Here is a 24,624-nt window from a genome sequence, read left to right as displayed (position 1 = left end):
CACAGTTGCGGTGCAACATTGCAACAATACCTTACGGTGGAAATTCTGCATGTCCTATTTCATGTTGTTCGTTTACCGTTGAATAAGAATTATCCAGAAATAAGTTTTAAGTTTTCTCTGCATAAAGCGAAAATAAATCGTACCAACGGAAGAAGTATGAAGACCTACAGTATCGGTTTCGGTTAACTACTTATTTCGGTTTACGCATGTCTTGGTCACTTTCCTGGGAACTCTTAAACTCTGCTCCCTATTTTCTTCACGACAGACATGAAGGAAAAGAGGCTCATTGAGAGTCAATCTATTCTAAAAGTATATAAACTGAATCAAATTCGGGTGAAGCTACAGCAAACTGCAGAGTAGAATAGCTTGAAAAGTCACAAGGAGTCTATACACAGCTGCTGTAGAAAACCAAGATTAAAAATCATGCGAATAGCGACCCTATCTACAGGCGAGGTCGGCGACATTTGAGTGTAACAGAAAGATAACAGATAGCAGAAAGGATCACGAAGAGTTGCTGCTTAGTATGTGTAACGAAGATGCAAAAATACAGTTATCGTTAATATAATTTTCCGAGACATAATATATCTTTTATAAAATAGTATACAATCTACTTAAAACATAAAATACGATTTTATACAATTTTGTAATAATTTTTTAAATATAAATAATGGATGTGATGATGATTAATAAGTTAACTCTGTTTTGTTTGTCTGCTTTCTTTGTAGGGAGGGGGGAGGTTCAGGGAAAGGCAGATTTTATCTTGATTAATTTCCTGATTCTAGTTCTGATTGATACCTGGTCCTCGATCTAAATTTTCGGCGTCAATTCCGCACTAAAACAACTTAGCAGCTCAATGATAACTAGCAAAAACCGTTTTCCCAAAGGATTTTTTTTTTAATATTAAGCTTGCCAAAAATCCTTTTATTAAAGCGACAACAATACAGTAGGAAATCACAAATGTAACTGAACATTAAGATGCCTTAAATATTCGTAGAGATATACCTGAAATAGAGGTCCAACATCAACATCAAAACCTAGATCAGCAAAACCAGTAGCAATGACCTTTGCTCCTCGATCATGTCCATCTTGTCCCATCTTTGCAACGAGGATTCGAGGTCTTCGACCCTCAATTGCCACAAATTCTAAGTTAGATATAAATTTAACAATAAATACAGCTGAAGTATGGTGCCAAGAAGAAAAAATTCTTGGGCAAAAAAAGGAATTTTATGTTAAACAGGTAATCTTATTCCTGACCAGCAAAGTCACTTAAAAACAACTGGGCGGATGGATTATCTTCGAAACTCAGGAAATAGACGAAGAGTTATCTATGTTTCTTCACTTTGAGGCAAATCTCATTGGCTTTCTCTTGCATTTTTAAGCTTTATCATTGCTTTTAAGTCTTAATACTTTCTTGTAATTACTTTTTATTTCAAGGTAAACTTTTAGTGCAAAATGAGTTTTGATGGCAAGACCTTGTCTTCGCAGACCTTTTATTTGATATTTTTTTCGTTTTTTTTTAGTTGAATGAATGAATGGATGTTCTTTATTACCTATACATAAACAAAAAAGAAAACGATGCAGTACAATAAAAGAAAGGAAAACAAAGCAAACATGCCATAAAGATATACACAGATTACTAATAATACCAAATTTAAAATAGTGCGCCCTTCCATGGGTGAGAAGAGGACTGGTTAATTAATTTCTGAAATTCTTCATCCCAGGCCTGGACTGGTTCCACCACACCGAAACTGTTAACGATGTACCTATTCTTGAACCAGCGAGGGGCCTGAAGTAAAAACGTCGCGTACTTAAAATAGCGCTTTCGCAACATTCGCCTGTAAGATTCAGTAAAAATGTCCTAAAATGGGGTCAAATATAGAATATGTGGGAGAGCCACACTGTTATATATTTGAGAAAGGGCTTTCCGTTCCAGATTAAGCTGCAATGTAACCACACTAGCATAAGCAACTCTAAGTTTGCGTTCAGCATTCTGAAGCAAGAGCTTTCATGTATTCTTAATCGAAGACCCAATCGGGAGACCTAAATATGTTAGCACAGCGGTGGGCGCCACATCACTATCACCTAGACAGACACTATAGGGCACATAACTACCGTGTAAATTAAAGAAGAGGACTTAGGACTTCACAGCATTCATACTTAGTCCTATTTGTAGATATCTATCAGATAGGTTATCAAAACTCCGTTGAGGACTAGCTATTGAATGGCACGGATTTAACAGATCGTCAGAATAACAAAGCACTGATGTATCCTTCCCTTTTCAAATGCAACTAATGGGTAGGCCAATCTGCACAGGAAGAGACGCGTTGTTGTAGATAATCGGTGATGTGATGGCTCCTTGCTTTATTCCGAAGAATACATCCATTGAAATTAGAGTAATTTACTATCAGGGTGATGATATAAACAGCCCCTGATCTTACTTGGTTTTATTTAACCAAGAAATTCCAAAAAAAATTTTTTTAAGAGTAAGATAAATACATTTCTATAATTTTACAAGAAAACAACACATTACTAAGAATAAATTATCTACTAGTATGCCAACAAATTGAGTAGGTACAGGATGACTTCCCTGTCTCAAAAGAGCCCAACATTTGAAAGACTGGTTTTTTACAGCAAGAAAAAGATTATATTAAAAACTTTCGTTATATGAAGTTCATTGTATTCAAGTTAGCCGGCTAAAGTTTGAAAACTGTAGGTGTTTATTTTTTAGTTGTTATAATCAATGTTCGAAATCGTAACAGCAAGATAGCCTCAATTTAGCTCCGTATAATTTTGGAAACACATAACAAATTTAACCATTACAAACTTGTAACATAACCGAAGAGTAGCTCTAATCTCTTCCATATTATGTTCCTTGAGTATGACAATAGCCCTTAGATTCTTTCGGATATCCTGCCCTTGAGGGTATCGACGAAAAAAAAATTAGGAAGCGAGGACAGAAACATAAGCTGCCCACCCAGAATCAGCCCTTAGACCGACCCCAAGACCTCTAGAGTTTCCTTTCAAACAATTCCAGAAAAGGTTCGAACAATATGTTCTGACTCCATTTCTTAGGGGCAACCACTCACTAACACTCTCCTACAAGTCACAGAGGATATATGGAGGCACTGGCTACCCTTGCACAACTTAGATAATGCTCATTTGGACCAAGCAATAGTTTCTCGCGGCTAGCTGAGCTCTAACTTTTAGGACTTCCTAAGCGGCCTGGGTAATGTTCACGGCAAATTGACTTTTCTACACACTGAACGTATGCTTTTGTTGGACAACGAGAATTTAACTTCCATTCCAGTAAATGGTGTGCAAATTGACGCAATTCTTTCTTCTTTTTGGCATAAAAAATCGCCCTGAGTTGCAAACATAAGTGACTGTAAAGGGTATCACTTAGCTTTTAACCCTGAGTACTCCTTATTACAAGTTGGTCCAGTACTCCCGAGAAGCCTTAATAAATGGTACAAATAAGACACACTAGAAATAAGAACCCAAGAAAATTCTTGTTTATTCTAGTTTTTGGATGAATGGAGGTATGTTATTTTTTACACATTTATAACAAGATGTCACTGCTTAAAAAGGCAAATATTTTATTTTTGATATATCTGTTCCAAGTAACTTACGGCAGGTTTAACTTCCAAGATGCAAGCACAACTATTCATAATATCTATAAGATAAGGAAATTTACAACATAGTCAATTTAGCAGCTCAACATATAAATGCAGATACAAAAGACTAGGAAAGTCGGCAGCGATGGTATCAATAGCTTGTTAAAGTTTTCTTTTGTTTACGAATCTCTTAAAATAATTGGAACTATAAACAGCGCCAATTTTTAATCAATCTGCGAGTTGCAACCCTTCGTTTCAAGAGAAACAAGCTGGAGAAACGGCGACATTGACACGACTTGTTCTGGTTATATGTATCATTGTGTTTTATACTCTATTTTTGGGAATATCTCTTCCTTAAGTGAGGGTCGCAGTGAAATTGACAAAATTATACCATGATGTGATCAATCTGCAGAGTTACAATCCTCTTTCAATGATATCAGGCTGGCGAAACTGTGACACAGGTATGATTCGCCATCGTTTTACGTCGTATGCCATTTTCAAATTCTGGTTCTGGTGATATCTTTCCTTTAGGTGATACGTTGAAGATCATTTAGATCAATCCAATGAAATTTCGCTTTAATTTATTTCGCTCAGTAAGCGTCTTCCAAATCTAAAGAGGGATACCGAACAAAGTGGCGATTTTTCAGTTCTATGCTGACGCCTTAGGGTCCTTGTTCGTCGATTAAGTCTTTCAAGACAAATAGCGTTTCGATCCTCTATGTGCTATCATTAGTTTCTATGAGACGTTTCTCTATTATGGCAATAAAAAATTTTGAATATAGGATAAAACGTCTAAATTGAATGATGATGGCTAAAGTTGATATAATCTTATATACATCTTGTCTATAAATTGAAGATGGTCGTGAATTCCTGATTCTTGAGCTTAAATCTCAGGTTGCAGATATGAGCCACCCTAGCATATCGGATTTGCAGACTGGACTTGCAACACTCTGCCCTTCAGGTACCCTTCAGGAGTCTTGCCTTGGGGTGTAGGGTCAGTGATGTTTTTTTATAACTTCTTTAATAGCACTGAAGAAGGGATTTACACAGAAAATTTTCGTCTCCTTCGTCTACTATTTTTGTTGGCCTTAAAAAAAAAAATTTGATCTCCATCCCTTCAAATTTTATTTGGTTATGACAGGCCAATGTAGTTTACAGAGTTACCTACCGCTCTTTTTGATCAAGAATTTAGTATTAGTGAGCGGGTGATTATTCAATGGATGCTACTGGTCTTAATCGATTCAAACTTTACAGACCTTTCAGACTTCCGAGCTTGGACCTCAAACCAGAAAAGCTTATCGGCCTGGTTGTGCGTAAAGCATCAAATACTCTCTGGCTACTCACTCACTCCCTACGATACCTTGACATTCACACAAAGATCTCAGCATACACAAGCTACGTCAGGCCACAGCTTGAATACGCCACTGTCACCTGGTCGCCATATCTCAAAAAGGATATTGACAGAATAGAACGAGTCCAGAAACGGTTTGTAAAAGGACTTCAAGGATTCAGAAACCTTCCGTATGACAAAGCTCTAAGAAGGCTCACTCTCCATAAACTTGAGACAAGAAGAACGATCTTAGACTTAAAAATCCTCTTCAAGATAGTTCACGAGAATTTTGGGAACGTAAAAGACAAGCTTGTTCAAATAACTACCCAAAGCAACACAAGATCGCACAGTCTACAATTGGAGTCTGTGAAGATGAAGATTGCAAGATCTAATTCTTACCATCATTCGTTCGTACCCCGGGTCATCAGGATCTGGAACAAACTGCCATTCCCAGTCCAAAAGATGAAATCACTGGAAGCCTTCTCCAATAGCCTAAACATTAACATACCATATCTCGAGACTTTCAACGTAGGACGACTTTAAATGGCAGTCGTGTCGCAGTCGATCCGCTCTTCGCCCTACATAACATTTTTCTTTTAATAAGGTGTCAATTATGTGAAAATTTTGTACTGAGAGGCGTGAGGAATAAATTATTATTTTCATGTCGAAACACTAGACCACTTGAAAATTTTAAATAATGTATCTTCAGACATACTAGCAATTTCAGAGGTTGACAGAGAATGACATATTGTTAATTAAAGAAAAGAATACTTCTAATTCTAGATGTTGAATTTATTTTTCACTAAGTTTAATTTGCTGTAATAATTTCGATGCATTCAACCTACCCATGGGTAAACAGAACGGACGTCAAGAGTTCTGAGTTCTGAGTCCTTTATTTAACAACAAAATTCATAAACAAAAAATTACTTCAAGACAATTTCCCCCATAAGGCTCCATGGCTGGGAAAATATGTAATTTCAGAATACAAATTGAAAAACAAGTTGAGTAATGTTCCTGTTGTTTTTCTTCATTAGTTAGAGAATTTTCTAGTATTCATAAAAGGAGATTGGAAATACCTAACTATATAACCAGCTTACTCATAACCCTAAGCCAGAGAGAGGGAAGTCATAATCAATAATTCATAATCTCCTGTAATTTAATACAAGGCAATAATCAGTGGGTGCAACTACAGGGGACAACGCTTACGGAACCTGAGGTTCCATTCCAGACAGAATACCTGTCAAGTTGGTACCCTGCTGCTTGGTTTCCTAAGCCTTCAAAAGTTGACCGCCTCCTTCATTATTGAAGTCGAAACATTGTAACTGGCTTCAAACAAACATAGCTCACACTGATCAGCAAACCGTAATAGAGAATAACTTTCAGATAGTGGTGTTATTGAACCCCATGCAATACAAAAAAAGTCGGATAAGCAAATGGTTCAAAAAAGATAATGGTATTTCTGATAATAAATTAAACTATCCATTCATTATTGCAACCCCAAAAGGATTTTCATTCAGAAACTGGTAAATAGTAGAAAATGAGTTGAAGTATAGTAGCACGACTAGTTTGCTTATAACGCAAGATACTTGCCTTCTGTGAAACAACATCAAGTTCTGTTTGATTTGCGTATTCAGCCTAGTAAGCACCAGAAACTAATCGATCACTAGCTACATGTCTTCCATAAACCTGAAACCATTCTTTTGCTATTAATAAAAATAGACGTCATGGACTACGCCATGATGAAACTGGGGAATTATGTATAAGGATACATTGATCAGTATGCCCAAAACAAAGAAAAAGAAGAAGAGTTGCAGGAGAGATAAAAACGTAGAATTGATGTTAATTAGAAATCAAGCTTTCTTTGATGATTTCAACTTATGGATACTGTCAAATCAAAGATAATAATCAAAATACAGACAAGTATGACACAAGTAAAAAAAGGTGGTAAGATTTATAAATCCATGGTCTGAACACACTTGTTTGATAAATGTAATAACTTTACTGGCTTTTCAAAAATTAGCTATTAAACGGAAGGAAGAGAGGAGAGAAAAGTATGAAACTGGGTATAGAACACCAATTTCTGTTGAATCGAAAGACTAGTCAAAAGGATTTCAAAATACATCGAAGCTCTTTAGTTTCAAAGGTGCTTTCACGCATTGCAATCCGTAAATGAATTCATTTTAATGTGATTTAAATTGTAAAATCTACGATTCTACCAGAAGCAAAAAATAAAATTTAAGGGTATCCATTCACAAGTATATCCCTATTTTCACTATTTTGTATGACTATTTTTATCAGTGTGTTGTGTCTCTTTTTTTTTTCTTTCCCAATTTTATCCCATATTAATGATGTGGATAATGACCAGCATTTTTTTACGTCTCCTCGTTTATCAAACTTGTTACTCTTTTCAAGGGGGCAGGCAATCTTTTTAGGCGCTTTCACATTGAAAGAAATGAATCAGTAACCATAAGTTTGCTTTTATTTAAAAAAAAACAAATAAATAAAATCTCAAAATAAAAACATTAGTCAAAAGTCAGAGTATCCTTTCACAATAAAGAAATAAAGCAGAAATGCGAAAGATTTATTCTATTTATATAAAGTCAACTGATTGAAAATCATCTCCAAAAGATTAACTACACTTCCAAATTAAAAGAAATGTAGTCAAAACTATAAAAGTGCGCTTAGTCAGACATTTTACATTAGTAGAAACAAAACAGAAACCAGAAAATTGTGTTTTTTAGGAAAAAAGCTTTCGGCAATGAAAAAAAAATCCCTTGGACAAAAAAAACTCACAGTAATTTTTTACTTTCTGGGAGAGGAGGGAGGGGAGGATCTAACCTCCCACTGTTGGTACGACTTAGTTGTGTTTTTCATTCTACCATAATTTCTATTCCACTGTTCTAAAAGTCCATTTTCTATACTAATATTTTCAATTACTGATGCTCTTGTGCAGCAAGTGGAATAAAAGATATGTGATAAGACCAATGCTGTCATTACGCTTCAGCGTACTATATTTTACTATAGAATATGCTTAGAGGGTTTACTGGACAACAGTTTCAGAACTATTCTTACAGATTTTTCAGATTATTACAGAATATAGTTGAATCATCAAAATAGCATAAAGTTAGTACTAAGACGCTGAATGCAAACACCTGTATAAATTATTAAAAGGTATACATGAGAACAAGTCCAGAAGAAAAATCAGCGAATACCAATGTTAAACAGAGAGCAAAAATGTGAAACAGAAGAAGCAAACGGATTCATAAGTCATTTTAAAACAAGTAATAAAGTACTATTTTTTGCACGTCATTAGAAATCCTTCGCTAGTTTTTACTATTAAGATTTTTACACCTAATAGTCGACATAGCACGGTAAGGCTCCAGATCAAGTCTTTTAGTTCTTTGTTCGCTGAGACTTGTATAGCAGTGGATTCAGAGATAGTCTTGTAACCGAAGGAGATGTTAATGGGAGTCAAAGATGAAGAATTTAAGTCCAAATTTCATAGCTGACAGTGACACTTGGATTCGAGTGATGCGAGGTTGAGATTCTTTCTCTTAATTCTTCGGAAACTAGCAAGCTAGTCAAAAAAAAGGAAAAAAAAGGAGAGAAATCAGCCCTTTCTATTCCTTTTATCGATGACCATTATCTACTAAATGTTCATTAACTCTAGGAAGATACAGATGCTCACACAACAATAATATTAAATTGTCACAGTAATTAAGTTATCAACGGAATCGATTTTAGTTGCTATGTCAACCAATTTATTGTGTTGAAAAAAGGGAAACTATGCATCTTTTCTCATCCATTTTTTACCTGCATTAAAGAAACAATCGTGTAAATTGTTGTTTTGATTGTTTTCAAAGCAACCGCCATGGAAGATGCAATTCTGTGGAATCCCAACGGCAATTAAAGTTTTTACTTAACATAGTTCACAAATGTTGCCTATTCCAGCACTTTTTTGGTATGAACTTAGGGTTTAAAGAAATAATCCTTAGATCATGTGTAATCCTACCTTTTCCATTGCCTTTGTAATTTCACCAAAGGTGCATCTCGCACGAGCTGATTCTTTCAAGTTTTTCCACTTGCTTTCTTCTCACATCATTGTTATCAATTGATAACACTTCTACACCATCCTCTTGATCTCTCCTGTATTTATTTACTCCAACAATTACCTCTAAAAAATATGACGAACTATTAGAAATTACAAAATGAAGAAACTAACAAAACAATCAGTATGGGAGACAAACAGACAGTTTTTTTGGGGAAAAAAAGTTACGCTGGTTGAAAAGGAGATTCTTCCATCGCTTCCTTCATCTTTCAACATTTTAAGCAAAAACAACTGACCGTTGAGGGTTAAGTCCAATTTGAAATTATAAAAGTGCCAATTATTCACAACAGTTCAAACTTGACGTTTTTTAGTGTATCCTTGAACTAAGGTGTTATGCGTGAATTGACTAACGTATTTAGCAGATTTTCAACTTAAATAGACATGTTCGTGGTAATTTATTCCGAAATGGGGACAAGGATTTGGACGAGGGCTCAAATTCAGAAAAAAACACAAAAATACTATAAAAAGGCTCTATAAAAAGTCTCAAGATTGCAGAAAGCGACTCGGTTCCAAACATTCCTCCTCAACGGCAGGCTAGTCTCCAAATATTTCTTAAGATAACACCAGCGTCATTAAGTTGTCAAGCATATACTGTTACGACAAACAATGCCTTTAAATTTTCGGAAGTATTTCACTTAATGGGGAGAAACCACAATTCATTTTTTTTATGATTAATGTTCTATATATAACAGGTAGCCTTCGTTTCGATTATACCTCCCTGTTAGCTAGATTTAAAAAAATTGTATTAGTCTATTCTGTGTGCTAAACGAAAATCTTGAACCATGTACGCCCCAAACACGATTAATGAACGAGCTTAACAACTGTCATTTTAGCAGATGTATTCTTTTTACTACTAATAGTTTTTTACTATTTTAAAAAGTAGAGCTAAGAGAAAGAGTCAAACTTTAGCGTAAAGAGCGGGGCGTTGATGAGGAAGCAGCCCCTTTCATATACGAAGTAATTTCTGTTCGTTTTAAGTTTTAATGCCGCTCCTTATTTTCCGTTAAAAAAACTTGTTTTTTCTTTATTTAATCAACTGTTAAGACCAGTGTGGTGTCTTAACCAAAAATGCAAAACCAGCATGAGACGGGGGATAGCTGGCATAGCAACAGCTAAGCAATAGAAGGGGTAAATATGATAAACTGGAATTTTAAGGAGTCGAATTAAATAAAAGAGCACACTCCAATCTGATACATAGATGGAATAGCTAAATTGGACTGTCGTCGTTTTCGTAATGATTTTTTTTTGCGAAGGGGGGGGGGGACTTCTTTCTTACAAATGTCACACCTACGGTTGTCATGATAACATATCTTTAGGACACTGGCAAATCTCCTCTAGCTTTATTATATAAGTTTCAGAAATCAAGCATTAAAGCCTTTTAGGAAATGACAACTTAAATCATTAATATTACCAATGTTAAAGAAGAACTCAAACCAAAAAGTCTATGGGAATAATGCACACAAAAATCTTTTTTTTTTTCTTAATATTTTCAGAAATGTGGCAAACCAAAGTCAAGTCTTACCTGTGCCACTATCAATCATTGATTGTCTTTTGGCGGCACATTCTTCGATTTTCAGTTTGGGCCAGCCAGATGCAGTCGCTTTTACCATACCTCCCATTTTTTTAACCTCATCAATGATCTGATTCGCTTTGACATATACTTCTTCCGTCAAAGTTTCCATCATGTAAGATCCTGCCCATGGGTCGATAACCTTAAACGTTTATATTATTTTTAAGATTTTCGAGTCTTGAATAGTAAGATTTAAGGGCATGTTGATACTAAAAATGACAAACTTAAAAAATTTCATTTTCACAAAATTCTACATTTTCTAGTTTTTTAGATAGTGCCAAACAGTAAAGAGTTCTGTTTTCTTTTCTCAAATATCGCTTGCTACTTTCGTTAATTAGCAACATAATCATGATTTCCAACATTATACTATTAAATAGTATTTCTCAGCCTTTTTTTTCATCCTGTATCAAACTTTATTGGTATATTATTTATTTGGTTCATGGCACCTTCAAGAAAACAAAAAAAAAAAATGGAAAAAGAATTGTCTCATTTCTTCCCTATAACACCTTTGAATAATCAATTATTGTAACATTTGAAAATAAATAGATTGAATTAAACCTTTATTCCTCCTAGGTAACCATAGCATTAATATTATAACTGATTTAAAGTAACTCAGATTTTCTTATTCAAGATCAAACATCATTCTTTATTGAGCAAAATAATAAAAGTAATAACATAAAAATAAGGTTAAAATATAACCTTACCTTAGGAATACCTGCCTCTTCCTGAAGAATGATTTGAGTGTTTCTCGCTAATCTTGCTGAGAATCTAGACGGCAAAGATAGAGCTTCGTCAAATGAATTAGTATGTAGTGACTGATTGCCGCCGAAAATAGCAGCCATGGCTTCAATTGTTGTCCTTATTATATTATTATATGGATCTTGCTCAGTGAGTGACCATCCAGATGTTTGATAGTGAGTACGGAGAAGCAACGACTTTGCATTCTTTGGGTTAAAACGATGCATCACACGATCTGCCCAGAGTCACCGTGCTGCAAAAAGTTTCGCTATTTCCTGTTGGATATTAGGCAGAATTAAACACAGAACCGTTCAAGTAATAAAATTAGAATTTTCGAAAACTACTAAAAATGAATTTAAGTCTACAGGGAGAGATTGAAAACCGAAACAACAACTTCTTCAGCTAATAGACATAGCTGACAAATCAGTTACATTTGAAACACAGCTATGTTAGCCAGCTTGTAAAAACATGTCATGATTTTGTTTTAATTCTGGTGTCCTTATTATTTTCTAAATGAAAATATCCAGTCTTACAGAATTTTCAAAAACGCTATGTTTTTTAAGCTTTATAATTTTTAAAAAATGTATATAAAATAGTCATTACAAATTGTATGCTTGGCAGGTAGTATATTAAGATCTGACTAAGATGGAAGCCATTAAACCCAGTGAAATCGAAGAACAAACACTTAGAGCTTATTATTATCTGGTTGAGAGTAAGCATATTTTCGACCACTGTAGGGAAAGTTATTATATGGATCTTGCTCAGTGAGTGACCATCCAGAAACCCCACCCCCAGCCCATTCGTTTTATCCCTCGTGCCTACCCTGTAAACGTGACTCAGGTCTGAGACTTTTTGCATTCAATAATTGTCATATAATAAGTCCTTGTGCTTCGTCCATATCCTTGCCCGTCCCCCCACATCCAAATCCCCAAAGAAAATCCTTCTCTTACCCTTCTTCTCCAAAGCATAATAAAATTAAATTAAAACCCTACCCAGGAAATTCTCAAACCCATCAAGTCTCCATGTCGCGATTCCCCAATCGGTTTGTTTTTCCTAAACTTTTAGTTACTAATACTGAAAGTCTTAATTTTTGAAAAGCTTACTGAACTGGAGGTGGTTTCAGAATCAAATTTGATAGATATTATATCTGTTACTGAAGTTCAATCCCATGACCCAGGGTCCCTACGCCTAGCAAACTATTCAGAGTTTATTAAACTCCGTCCTTCAGACCACCCACTCGGGAAAAAAGGTGGCGGAGTTTTGTTTTTTACTAAGAGTCACCTTTACCCAAAGGTTATTCAAGTCCCTAACTTATCCGAGTATGATGAAATCCTCTGGCTAAGTGTTAGACCAAAAGTACTCCCTCGTGCATTTAGTATTATTGCAATAGCTGTTTTCTATTACTCCACAAATCAAAATATCGAGTCATAACGTAATTTTATCCAGCAATAACAGGCAAGTGCTGATTTTTTTATTTCTAAGTACCCCAATGCTGGCCTTTTTTTAGTTGGCGATGCCAACGACCTTAAAATGGATTCTTTTTGTGCTTCACTTAAAGTAAAGCAAATTGTTAAAACACCGACGACTCGGGGAAATACCTCTCTCGATGTTATTTTAACTAATATGTACAATTTTTACAGCCCTCCCTCAACTTTGCCCCCATTAGGTGGGAGTTACCATCTTTCCATTATTTTGTCCCCTTCCTCAAATTTTAACCATACTTTCTCAATAGCTTATAGCACTTACAACCCTCTTCAAAATTCTGGTCTTCTTTCTTTCGGTATGTGGCTGAGTACTGAAGATTGGTCCAACATTTATAGTTTACAAAATCTTGATGAGAAAACAGCCACGTTTCATAAAAAGCTAATTGATAAATATCAAATTTGTTTCCCAGAAAAAAGGTTTAAAAGGTGCTCAAGTGATAAAGCCTTTATTAATCAAACAATAAAAACACTAATTAGAACCAAATTGAAGCTGTTTAAAAATGGTAAACTCGATAAAGCCAATATACTAAGGAAATCAATTAAAAGAGAAATTCGTAAATTGGCACGATCGTACTACAAAAATAAGATCGAAGAATTGTTCACTAATAAGCCAAAAAACTGGTATTCCGAGGTTAAAAAAATATGTGGCAAGAGTCTTGACCAGCTTAATTTCAACTTACCAGAGCCCCCTGATGTTACTGCAAATAGTCTAAATAAATTTCTCGCTTCCATTGTCCAGAGCCTTCCAGCATTGCCAATCCAATTATCAACAGGAGCCCCGTCCCCCCTTTTCCCGACTGTTTCCCTGTCTGAGATTGAAAGAAGAATTGATAAACTAGGAAAGACAAGTGTTTATCCTTTGGATATCCCGTTTCCTCTTATTAGAGCCTTCGGTGACTTCCTGTCTAAGCCCTTGTCTGTCCTGTTTAACGAAATTACTAAGTCTGGGCAAATTCCAACAATTTGGAAACAGGGTTTCATTACCCCTTTGAAAAAGAAAAACGGAAAGCCTGGCTTTGAAGGCGTTCGACCTATTGCGCTTACTCCTATTTTTTCAAAATTGTATGAAGGATTCATTGCAGATTTGCTAAAGGAAAAAATCCTACCTCTTACTGACCTGAAGCAATTCGGAAACCTAAAATCAACTTCTACTTCCCACTACCTCGTTTCTCTTATTGACCACATCGAGAAAATCCTCGAAAAGCCTAATTCCTGGCTTAACTTAATCTCCATTGACCTTCAGAAAGCCTTTGACCTTGTTAACCACAATATTTTAATTGAGAAACTAGAAAGCGAGTTCAATATCGATCCCTTACTGATAAAATTGGTTGCCTCCTTTTTAACAAATAGATCGCAGGTGGTTAAATACCAGAACCATTACTCAAATCCTCTCCCTATCTACAATGGCATACCCCAAGGAACTCTCCTAGGCCCCCTCCTTTTTTCAGTCATGATTAACAGCCTCGCGAAGGAAGTTCCTGACCGTTGAAAATTTGTTGATGACCTAACGATTGTTGAAAGTTGCTCCAGAAATTTAATAAGCGACCCTATGAGCATTCTCAAGGAAATTGGAAGTGAGGCTTTGGACCTAGATATGACAGTAAACCCCTTTAAGTCCATGCTAATGCCGATTTGTTTCCTCAAATCCTCGCCCTGTTTTCTTAATCCTATCCCTCGTGAAATTTATGCGTCCTCGGTTAAATTACTTGGAGTCACAATTTCTTCAAATTTAAAGTGGGATATCCACGTTAAAGATATCATCCATAAAGCTAGTGCGTCTATCGCCCCCCTTAAGCTCCTAAATATATATAGCGTCCCCCCTTCCCACTCCTTAAGGTTGTACACGTCTTTTATCCGCATCTTGAATGTGCTTGTCTAGTTTGGCACCCTGGCATCTCCCGTGAAGAATCAGACAAAATTGAGTCAATCCAAAAAAGAGCCTTGCGAATAATTTTCAAAGAAGGCAAGGTACCTTACTCTCTGCTCCTAAAAAAAGCTAGTTTGGAAACCCTTGAACGAAGGAGGTCGTCGTTGTGCCTCCGTTTTTCAAAAAATGCTATAACGAACCCTCGGACGGCAAGTATTTTCCCCGAACGTCACTCACCATCCAGACTACGACAGCCTTGAGCTGTTTCTGAGCCTATCCCAGTTTTGTCCCCCATTCGCTGCGTTACTTCCAGATATGAAAAAAACCTTTGTCCCCTTCATCACAGAAAAAATAAATAAAATAGCCAACTAGTTTCTCCCCCCCTTTTTTTTTCATGTGAGGTGCTTTAGGTCGTTGCACTAATTTGCTTGCCCCCCGCTGTTTTGGTTTAGTTTCCCTTTTAATTCATATGTGTTTTTCGTGTGTTTTATGCTTCGTTCTTTTTTTTTGTGAGTTTTTGGACTTTTTTTTAGTGTCCCTTTTAATTTATAGATATATATGTTTATTTCATGTTCTTTTCTGTATTTTTAGATTTTTTTGTCCCCTTCCCTTTTTTTTCTGACTTGTATTTGCTCAAGTTTAGTTTGACCGATTTTTTGTTTGTTTGACTCATAATTTGATTATTCATTATTATTAGTGTTTTTTGCTTTGTTTGCTTTGTTAGTCGACTCCGAAGTCCGAATTCGGCCCTTTGAGGGCTTGTGATAGTGATCTTTTTGAAATAAATATCTTATCTTATCATCCTGAAAAATATTTGTCTACTGCACTCATGACGGTTATAAAAGCTCCTCCTATTAACTCTGTGTAAACTAACCAGTGTACTTTTCTCAGTAGCTCGAGCAACTTTGATAAATGGTGCAAATTAGTGTTATTCATGATTGTGAAAGCAGGAAAATAGAGGGTGAGCCGGCGAAGCAGTTCGCTCGCTTCTGTTCCATCTCACAGGTATGACTTATGACTTAACTCAGTGGTCTATCCAGCATTTATGAAAGGGGGTTGGGATTAAATTTTGGAAAATATAGAAATTTCTAGTCCTAACTTCTAATCAACACTGCAACAGGGATATAGCCGGAATTTCGTATATAGTGGGATCCACGAAGTGTGGGACTATTTGAAAATTGCCACAAAATGTTTTACCACAAAGGGACAACCTAATAGTTTTAGCACAGATTATCTATTAGGTTTCAAAACTGTTTTCTTCTTGGTAAGAAAAAACATTCTCTTAAATTTTACTCTTTTACATTCTTTTTTTGGGCCATAAAGAAGTCCTTTGAAATATGATGTAGGACCTTTGTTTTTCTTCTAACAACTGGTGGAATAGCCCTTTCCAAGAAAATACCAAACGTCTGATAACAGCTATTTGTCGTGAAATCCTTAGTGAGTTTTCAGGAAATTGAAGGAAATGAAAAGAATTGTATTTGTATTGTAAGAAGAATATAAAGCAATGCTTGTTGTTATTATCGTTGTGAACATTCTGCCATGAACTTGCAAATTACGTAAGACTTCTCACCAGAAAGCATTTTTATGACTCATTAAGTAAACCCTAACGATTCTTTTCATTATCTTTCAAATTTCGGGTTACGTGCAAGTTTGGTATAAAACTTAGAATGTTTCAGAATTGCGTGAAGATTATCTAGAATTATTTAATCATTCTATTTACCAAGTTGTTTGTCAGCTTCTAATCAAACTTTGCTTTGTCCAGGGCATGTTCGGAGCAAGAAGGAGAGGTGTATGGCCCCTTATTAGATCCAATCATGGCTTTGCTTCCATAATTTGCTGTAGCTTAATTTTTTAGCTTTAACATGACATAACTATGGGACTGAAATATCAATGTGAAGCGCCAAAATGTCCTAATCAAATGTCATCATGTCATGGCATTGTTCAAATAAAACTTATTTTTACCTTGATTATCCTTATAAATTCATTCTTTGTTTTTCTTTCCATTCTCAAACCAATGTTATCTTTACCGTTTGCATTATTACTGCCAGACCAATTATTTTCCTTTTTCTTTTTTATCTCTTCAACGTATTGCATTCTTATTGATCCCCTAGATGCTCGATTCGTCTTATTTCTTTTCCTGTTCTCCAGGCTGTGAATACCGATGCAATACGCGTGCCCACCTAGTACCTACCCATGAAAAAATCTGATGTCACTTGTGTTTCTTCTGGTTTATATGTTCTTCGGAGGAGCGACATCCCGGTCCAGCTTTGTCTAATGGTTGAAATTAGGAGATGATCGTACCGTACAAATTTCTCTACAGTGGCTTCGACTAACGACTCTTAAATTAAAGCTTCTTGAAACACATAAAAATCGTATCCTGAGGTTGAACTAACAGTATGTCTATGAATTCATTTTTTATTTTAATTTTTTATGGTTACAGTTTATGTTCACAGGCTTGTAAAACAGACTTATTAATTAGTTTAATTTTTCTACTTAGAAAACCAGAATTTGACAAGGAGGTAAAAAAAACCAACGGTTTTTCAATTTGCGCTTTTCTGCAAAAACAAAGTAAAAAACTTCAGCACGAAGATCACAGTCGTCCAATTTGTTACAAACTGATTAATAAAAATAAATCGATGCACTAATTTGAAAACACTCCAACAATTTCTTATACCACTACTTTAATACAACTTTTCACTTAAACTTACGGAAGAACCATGAATCTTGATAACCCTGGGAGCTCAGATTTCTAACCAATTTGTCTTTCCCTTATATGAAAGCAAACGGGGTGATGCCTTTGGGTTTTGGCACTTCCTTTTCAGATGTCGTGATCTTTCCACAGTTTCTTATATGTTCTGTGTACTTTATCCACGTTTTAGGTTTAGTTTCAGAATAATAGTGCCGCGAGTAACTATAACAGTATAATAACAGTGTCTCGAATAACGAGAGGCATAAAAAATAATAACAGTAAAAAACAAGAGCTAAGAGCTCATATGGCACTTGTGACGAGGCAAGAAGAGCTAAGAGCCAAGAGCTCATATGGTATGAGCTCTAACAAAATTCTAAGAACCAATAGATTGATTTGAAAGGAAAATCAGATTCCTAATGCCGGTCAGGATTTAAAATAAGAGCTCTGAGCCACGATGTCCTTCTAAATATCAAAATTTACTAAGATCCGATCACCCACTCGTAAGTTATAAATACCTAATTTTTCGAATTTTTTCTCTCCCTTTAGCCCCCCAGATGGTCGAATTCGGGAAAACGACTTTATCAAGTCAATTTGTGCAGCTCCCTTTCACGCCTACTAATTTTCATCGTCCTAGTACGCCCAGAAGCACCAAACTCGCCAAATCACTGAACCCCTCCCCCCAGCTCCCCCAAAGAGAGCGAATCCAGTACGGTTACGTCAATCACGTATCAAGGACATTTGCTTATTCGATCCACCAAGCTTCATCCCGATTCCTCCACTCCCAGTGTTTTCCAAGATTTCCCCCTCCAACTCCCCCCAATGTCAAAAGATCTGGTCGGGATTTGAAATAAGAGCTCTGAGACATGAATTCCTTCTAAATATCAAATTTCATTAAGATCCGATAACCTATTCGTAAGATAAAAATGCCCCAATTTTCAAGTTTCCCAAGAATTCCGGTTTCCCCCTCCAATTCCCCCCAATATCACAGGATCTGGTCGGAATTTAAAATTAGAGCTTTAAAGCACAAGATCCTTCTAAATATCAAATTTCATTAAGATCTGGTCACCCTTTCGTAAGTTACAAATACCTCAGTTTTCCAAATTATCCCCCCCCAACTCCACCAAAGAGAGCAGATCCGGTCCGGTTATGTCAGTCACGTACCTTAGACGGGTTTTTATTCTTCCCATCCAGTTTCATCCTGATCTCTCCGCTTTAAGTATTTTCTAAGATTTCCAGTCCCCCCCCCCAACTGCCCCTCCCAATGACGCGGGTTCCGGTTGAGATTTAAAATAAGAGATCTGAGTTACGAGATCCTTCTAAATATGAAGTTTCATAAAGATCCGATCACTCCTTCGTAAGTTAAAAATACGTCATTTTTTCTAATTTTTCAGAATTAGCCCCCCCCCCCCCAATAGAGCGGATCCGTTCTAATTATATAAATCACGTATCTAAGACTTCTGCTTATTTTTCCCACCAAGTTTCATCCCGATTCCTCCAATCTAAGCGTTTTCCATGATTTTAGGTCCCCCCCCAAACTCCCCCCAATGTCACCAGATCCGGTCAGGATATAAAATAAGAGCTTTGAGACACGATATGCTTCTATATATCAAATTTCATTGAGATCCGAACACCCGTTCGTAAGTTAAAAATACCTAATTTTTTCTAATTTTTCAGAATTAACCCCCCCCCCCCCCCCCAACTACCCCAAAAAGAATGGATCCATTCCGATTATGTCAATCATGTATATAGGACTTGTGCCTATTTTTCCCACCAAGTTTCATCCCGATCCCTCCACTCTAAGTGTTTTCCAAGATTTTAGGTTTCCCCCTCCCACTCCCCCCCCATTGTCACCAGATCCGGTAAGGATTTAAAATAACAGCTCTGAGACACGATATCCTTCCAAACATCAAATTTCATTAAGATCTGATCAACCGTTCGTAAGTAAAAAATACTTCATTTTTTCTATTTTTTCCGAATTAACGGGCCCCCCACTCCCCCCCCCCCCCCAGATGGTCAAATCGGGAAAACGATTTGTTGTCTAATTCTAATTTAATCTGGTCTGGTCCCTGATACGCCTGCCAAATTTCGTCGTCCTAGCTTACTTGGAAGTGCCTAAAGTAGCAAAACCGGAACCGACAGACCGACAGAATTTGCGATTGGTATATGTCACTTGGTTAATACCAAGTGCCATAAAAATATTTCTATACTCTTTTGTGAGGACCGGAGGAAAATTATCTTCCCTCACCCCCACGCACAAAGTTGTAAGTAGGCTTGCCACCTGTAGCACGAAAGTGTTTTTTAGCACTATTTTATTATGTGTAGCACTGTAACAAGTGCTCAGGATTGCTAAAATAGGACCAAAATACCATTTTAGCACTAGTAGAGTCAATTTTACTTACTATAGCACCAAAAACCTCCATGTAGCACGCAAATTTGGGCAGCTTTAGCACTTTTGGAACTGACGTGGTGGCAACCCTGCTTCTGAGTCCTCTTCCTCTCCCCCACCCCGACGAAACTTCCCTAGGATATTCAGCTTAATCTCGCATTTGCGAGACAAAAACATAATAGATTTACCAAACCATAATTCTAGAAATACTCAGTTACGAAAAAAAAACTGCCCCCCCCCCGTTTCGCCTTTAATCGAATTATGTGCCTAAATATACTCAGATCTAATATTGCCTCAAATTTTGGCTAATGAATGACTCAGTTCTAATATTGAGTTTTTATCCACCATCACGACTTTGTAAAAAAAAAAAAACAAAAGAAACACTATATTACCCAATATCTGTGTCTTTAATCAACGAAGAAAAGTGTCAAGCATGGGGGCTCAAATCCATGACCTTGTGACCAAGAATCTTAGCGATCACACACTCTAGCGACTTAACTAGCAGAGCTTGGTTGGTTATTCAACCTTTTTGGTGTATTTATACAAAATGCTAAGCTGGTTTACTATTAAATAGACTGTTTTAGACTTTATGGTCAAAATCGAAAGTTATATAGGATTTGGACTTCCCCACAGGGGCAAATTCTTCGTCCGTCCCTGCCAATCTTACCTCCTCAATCAGTGACATACAGTTTAGGCAAACATAAAATTATAATCACCATAATAGGATTATGCTTACCATATAAAAATTCATGCCAATACATATGATTTTATGAACCAATGTTTCAAGATCGGTTGATTAAAGAAATAACCATGTCTCTTTTCACAGAAGGAGGGTGGTTTGACGAGAAATACAAATAACAATCATTGCGGCTGATAGAAACTGGAACAACCTATAGACCAAAAATCAGGATTACGAACATTTCTAGAATTAGAAGATACAATAAAGGAGGCCCCTCTCAGTTCTCTACCTTCAATATAAACTGAAGAATGAAATCAAACGCGTTTGAATGCAACAAAAAGCCGTTCAGAGAATCATACCCGTGTTCGCAAACGGACAAAATATCATCAACAAACCCGGACGACAAAGAGCATTTCAAGGGAAAATTGCTCAAAAGCAGATTTTTACATAAAATCCATGTAGAAATTAATCAAGTAGAGAGATAAAACGGTTCCCATCAATAAGCACGTAATTTGAAGAGAAAAACTAGTTCCTGATCCCGAAGTACAAGGGAAACTAGTTGCAAAGGCGAAAAGGAGTCATTAAACTATAAATTTCTGAAGCATTAATTAAAATCTGACCACTTAAAATTACCTATAATTTTCTTTGTAAGGTTTGTCCCCATTTATTGACATCATTGGAAGTGTATATGGAAATTGCATCAAAATCGGGTAAGACAGTATTTCCAGTTACACTTTGATTTTCTTAACTTTTCAAGAAGGTAAACTGATTTTTTATTTCAAATTTCTTTGTCCTTAAAGGCAGCTAAAAAGTGGTGACCAAAAACTTTCCTAGTCTTGTAGCTGGGTGCAAACATGCAGCGATAGAACGCAACGGAATATCGTTTATATGAATTCTGAGACGGCCGAAAGATTTTGGAGCACAGCAATCTTTGATGTAAGATTTTCTGTACATTTGACGGATAATTAGAGCATCATATTTTAAAGTTTCCAGTTCCTTTCTGAATTGGTATGTGTATTTATCTGTAAGGTCTGTTTTTATTTCTTGTTAAGTGTTTTTTGTCCAATAAAAGCGCAAGAACTTTTTCCTCATAATTTACCACATCTATGATAAAAACTGAATTTCCTTTGTCTGCTCTTGTAATTATTGTGTTTTTGTCTTTTTAAATCATGAGGGATTTTCATTTCTTGTATAAGCCGAGTTGAAAGCGTCAAAAAGGTTTAAAATCGAGGATATTCTCCTCTTAGTAAGTTTGGCCTTCCAACGTCCCCACGAGATCCCAGACTACCCAAGTCCCCACTAGTAATTACTTTTGAGACATTTACATGTGTCTGATCCATGTGAAATTTACCTCTAAAATCTAGGAAGAAATTTTCTCGACTATTGAAATTTTCAAATTCCTGTTTATAAAATCATTTTGACAGGCGACTATGAATTTCCATGAATCGGAAATCATGACGAAAAGGATTTTGTAACATATTAAGAATTTGATTGAAATCCAGGATAGATAAACTACGATAAAGAAAGTACTTAATAAAGATTACCATGAATGTCTTTTGTACCTAAAGTCTTTCATATTACACGTCAAAGTATTGAAACCCATTTTCTAGATAAAACGGCCTTCAGACTATGTGCCCAAGTGTATATCGAATCACAAATAATAAGAAATTCGTTTGCTTTTGCGATAATGTAGAAAATTACTGAAAATGAGATTTGCATGTTTTCAAATAAAGTCATTTGGTCTTTAGACGTCATTGAACACCCCGCACTATCTTCTACATACAGAATTAAAAATTTAGAGTCAAACCTGTTCCTCAGCAGCAGCAATGAAAAACGCCATCACTGGTATAGCAGCTCCATTCATGGTCATGGAGACAGACATTTTGTCCAAAGGAATTCCGTCAAACAGTTGTTTCATATCTTCGATAGAATCAATTGCAACTCCAGCCATGCGAACATCTCCAAAGACGCGAGGGTTGAATCATAGATAGAAAAACACCATAAATATCAAAACTGATGGTCCCTTAAAACGTTATGGAAAAAGACAAAAAAGTGAAATAGGATTTCTTTCAGGACTTCCTTTAGGTTTGTTAAGATTCTGAAATTGATTTTTTTTTTTTTTTTTTTTTTTTTTTTTTATTCGGAGACAGACACTAACAACAAAACAACAAGCATTTTACACTAATCCGTATCCTCTATGCTTTAGAGTGCAAAACACCAGTAATATCAAAATTCCAGTTTAACCAAAATTTCGTCAAATTCCTTCTGCAAGTATATGCATATACTTGTTCATAAAATTGTTAAGTTAAAAATTTTGGAGATTTGTGATAAAGACAATATAGTATGTAGCCTATTGATGTTTATTGAATTTCAGAAAAAAAGGAAAAAATCAGAAATTCCTCAGAGGTATACCTTTTTCGGAGGTATACTGCATGTTGACGAGGCTCCGTCTACGTGTCACAAGTTACAAATCATAAAGGGCTATGTCCCTCAAAATCACTATAACAATAAGATAAAATAATTCTAGGTTGAGCTGGCCACGGTTGATAAGGCATATACTGTACAAAAGAAAAGCCGTAAGAAGATATATTAAAATAGCATGATTTGGTTTCTATGTTATTCTATGGTCTTCACTACCGCTGAAATAAAAATATTGAGTTGAGTTGTACGGGTTGAACAAATTCGATCTGACAATCATTGGTAAAGGCACAGTTGACAGAGAAAGCCATAACATTTTTTGAAGGAACTATGACATATTACAACCAATCTGATTACTATGACAGACGCATCCAACCAAGAGTTTCATTTCCCTTTTAAAATATCGCTTAAGCAAATTTCAACAGTTTTTTTCAACTTCCGTCTTACGTATTCGTGACGAGCCTTGTTTTAATGGCCAAAAAGTGTCAATCAGGAATATCCAATGGAAAGAAGAGCAGTCTTAAAAGGCTGGCTAGTCAGAATTGCAGCAAATATCGATTGAAAAAAAACATATTATTTGATTTATTTTGTAAGTCTTCAAACTAAACATACAATGAGTTTAAATAATTTTAAGCATAATTATTCAATAAATCACAAACATAATTAGTTAAATAAATGATTTAAATTTGGTGCTAAAACCACTAACCAAGAACGCTTTCTACTAACAGCCTAAAGCAGGGACGTGAGGACGTGACAACTGAGGAGGAAGGGGAACAATTGTCACCACTAAATTTATTGGCACCCTTTGCTTAGACCGGCTTTCCAAATCAGGGGAATTCTTCTTTTCTCACGGAAATCGTTCTTGCTTGTTCTTGCTAGCCGCAATCATCAAATGGGAAGCTGATCAATGGGAATTGGGAAATTTTGCTTTAAATAAAAATATCGTCTAAATGTTATTGAACTATAATATTACGAATTTTTATGAAATATTATGTAATATGTCGTTTTAGCCGCATAAGAGACTTCTTTTATCTAAAAGTTTTGTCCAGAATTCTGCATGTCATATACTGCAATCCCTTCAAAAGATAAATCATGTCGCTAGTTCTATGACTCTACATTCGTCGTATTGGAGGAATTAGGTCATATTTTGAAAAAAAAAAACGCTAAAAAAAGAACAAAAAAAGGAAAAAAAATGCTCGACATTGTAGAAGGATATCTGGCAAATTCTCCCAGTGTATAATTTCCTCTGACTTTACAATAATAAGCAACAAAGAGAGATAAAACTCTACAAAAAAAACCTCAAACGAGACTACGGCCAGTAGAGAGGAAAGACTAAAACAACGCGGATATTTCGCCTGTATCCAAACTAGGCGTCCTCAGCACAAGATAAAAATAAAACTAAACTAAAAACAAATAAAACCACAACCAATAATAATAAATACAAGTGTCGCTACTGATCCACGTAGGGAAAAGAAGCTATTCGAGTTACTTCAATGACAACATCAAAGCAATTGAGGAAAAATTATGAAAATTGAAACTTAGTTAACTATTCTGTTGCGAAATAATCCTCTTGTAAGCTATTATTGAAGCAACTCTTTTTGGTCTAGTAGGTATTTATATAAAAAAACTAGTTTTTTAAACTGAAAGTAAGGAGCGACATTAAAACTTAAAACGAACAGAAATTACTCCGTATATGAAATGGGTTGTCCCCTCCGCAATCCCTCGCTCTTTACGCTAAAAC

The 24,624-nt window shown here is 35.8% G+C and overlaps 1 protein-coding gene across 2 annotated transcripts; it reads right to left on the bottom strand.

Annotated features, from left to right (window-relative positions):
- Nucleotides 1-1,013: 1,013 nt before the first annotated feature.
- LOC136031351 (methylmalonyl-CoA mutase, mitochondrial-like) lies at nucleotides 1,014-24,290 on the bottom strand. 2 transcript variants are annotated; one of them, XR_010618497.1, is made up of 7 exons: nucleotides 22,273-24,290; nucleotides 20,523-20,676; nucleotides 11,327-11,635; nucleotides 10,575-10,764; nucleotides 8,957-9,118; nucleotides 6,535-6,630; nucleotides 1,014-1,142 (listed from the first exon to the last, which is right to left on the bottom strand). XR_010618497.1 is itself a non-coding variant. In XM_065710853.1 (6 exons), the coding sequence occupies exons 3-5, from the start codon at nucleotides 11,585-11,587 to the stop codon at nucleotides 8,979-8,981; spliced, it is 591 nt and encodes a 196-aa protein (XP_065566925.1). In that variant the 5' UTR covers nucleotides 11,588-11,635; nucleotides 20,523-20,676; nucleotides 22,273-24,290; the 3' UTR covers nucleotides 1,057-1,142; nucleotides 8,957-8,978. The 2 variants fall into 2 exon arrangements, 1 of the variants encoding a protein (XP_065566925.1); XM_065710853.1 differs by lacking the exon at nucleotides 6,535-6,630 and having other exon boundaries at nucleotides 1,057-1,142.
- Between the last annotated feature and the right edge of the window lie 334 nt (nucleotides 24,291-24,624).

The sequence above is a fragment of the Artemia franciscana genome, chromosome 1, assembly GCF_032884065.1.
Source record: "Artemia franciscana chromosome 1, ASM3288406v1, whole genome shotgun sequence".
Lineage (NCBI taxonomy): Eukaryota > Metazoa > Arthropoda > Branchiopoda > Anostraca > Artemiidae > Artemia > Artemia franciscana.
This window is presented reverse-complemented; position numbering and strand designations above follow the sequence as displayed.

Bases quoted from the DNA above. Each gene is read 5' to 3' on its own strand.
- LOC136031351 (XM_065710853.1), bottom strand. From the start codon at position 11,587: ATGCATCGTTTTAACCCAAAGAATGCAAAGTCGTTGCTTCTCCGTACT. The intron at 10,765-11,326 runs GTAAGGTTATAT...TAAACGTTTAAG, and splicing joins AAGAGGCAGGTATTCCTAAG to GTTATCGACCCATGGGCAGG. The intron at 9,119-10,574 runs GTAAGACTTGAC...CATATTTTTTAG, and splicing joins AATGATTGATAGTGGCACAG to AGGTAATTGTTGGAGTAAAT.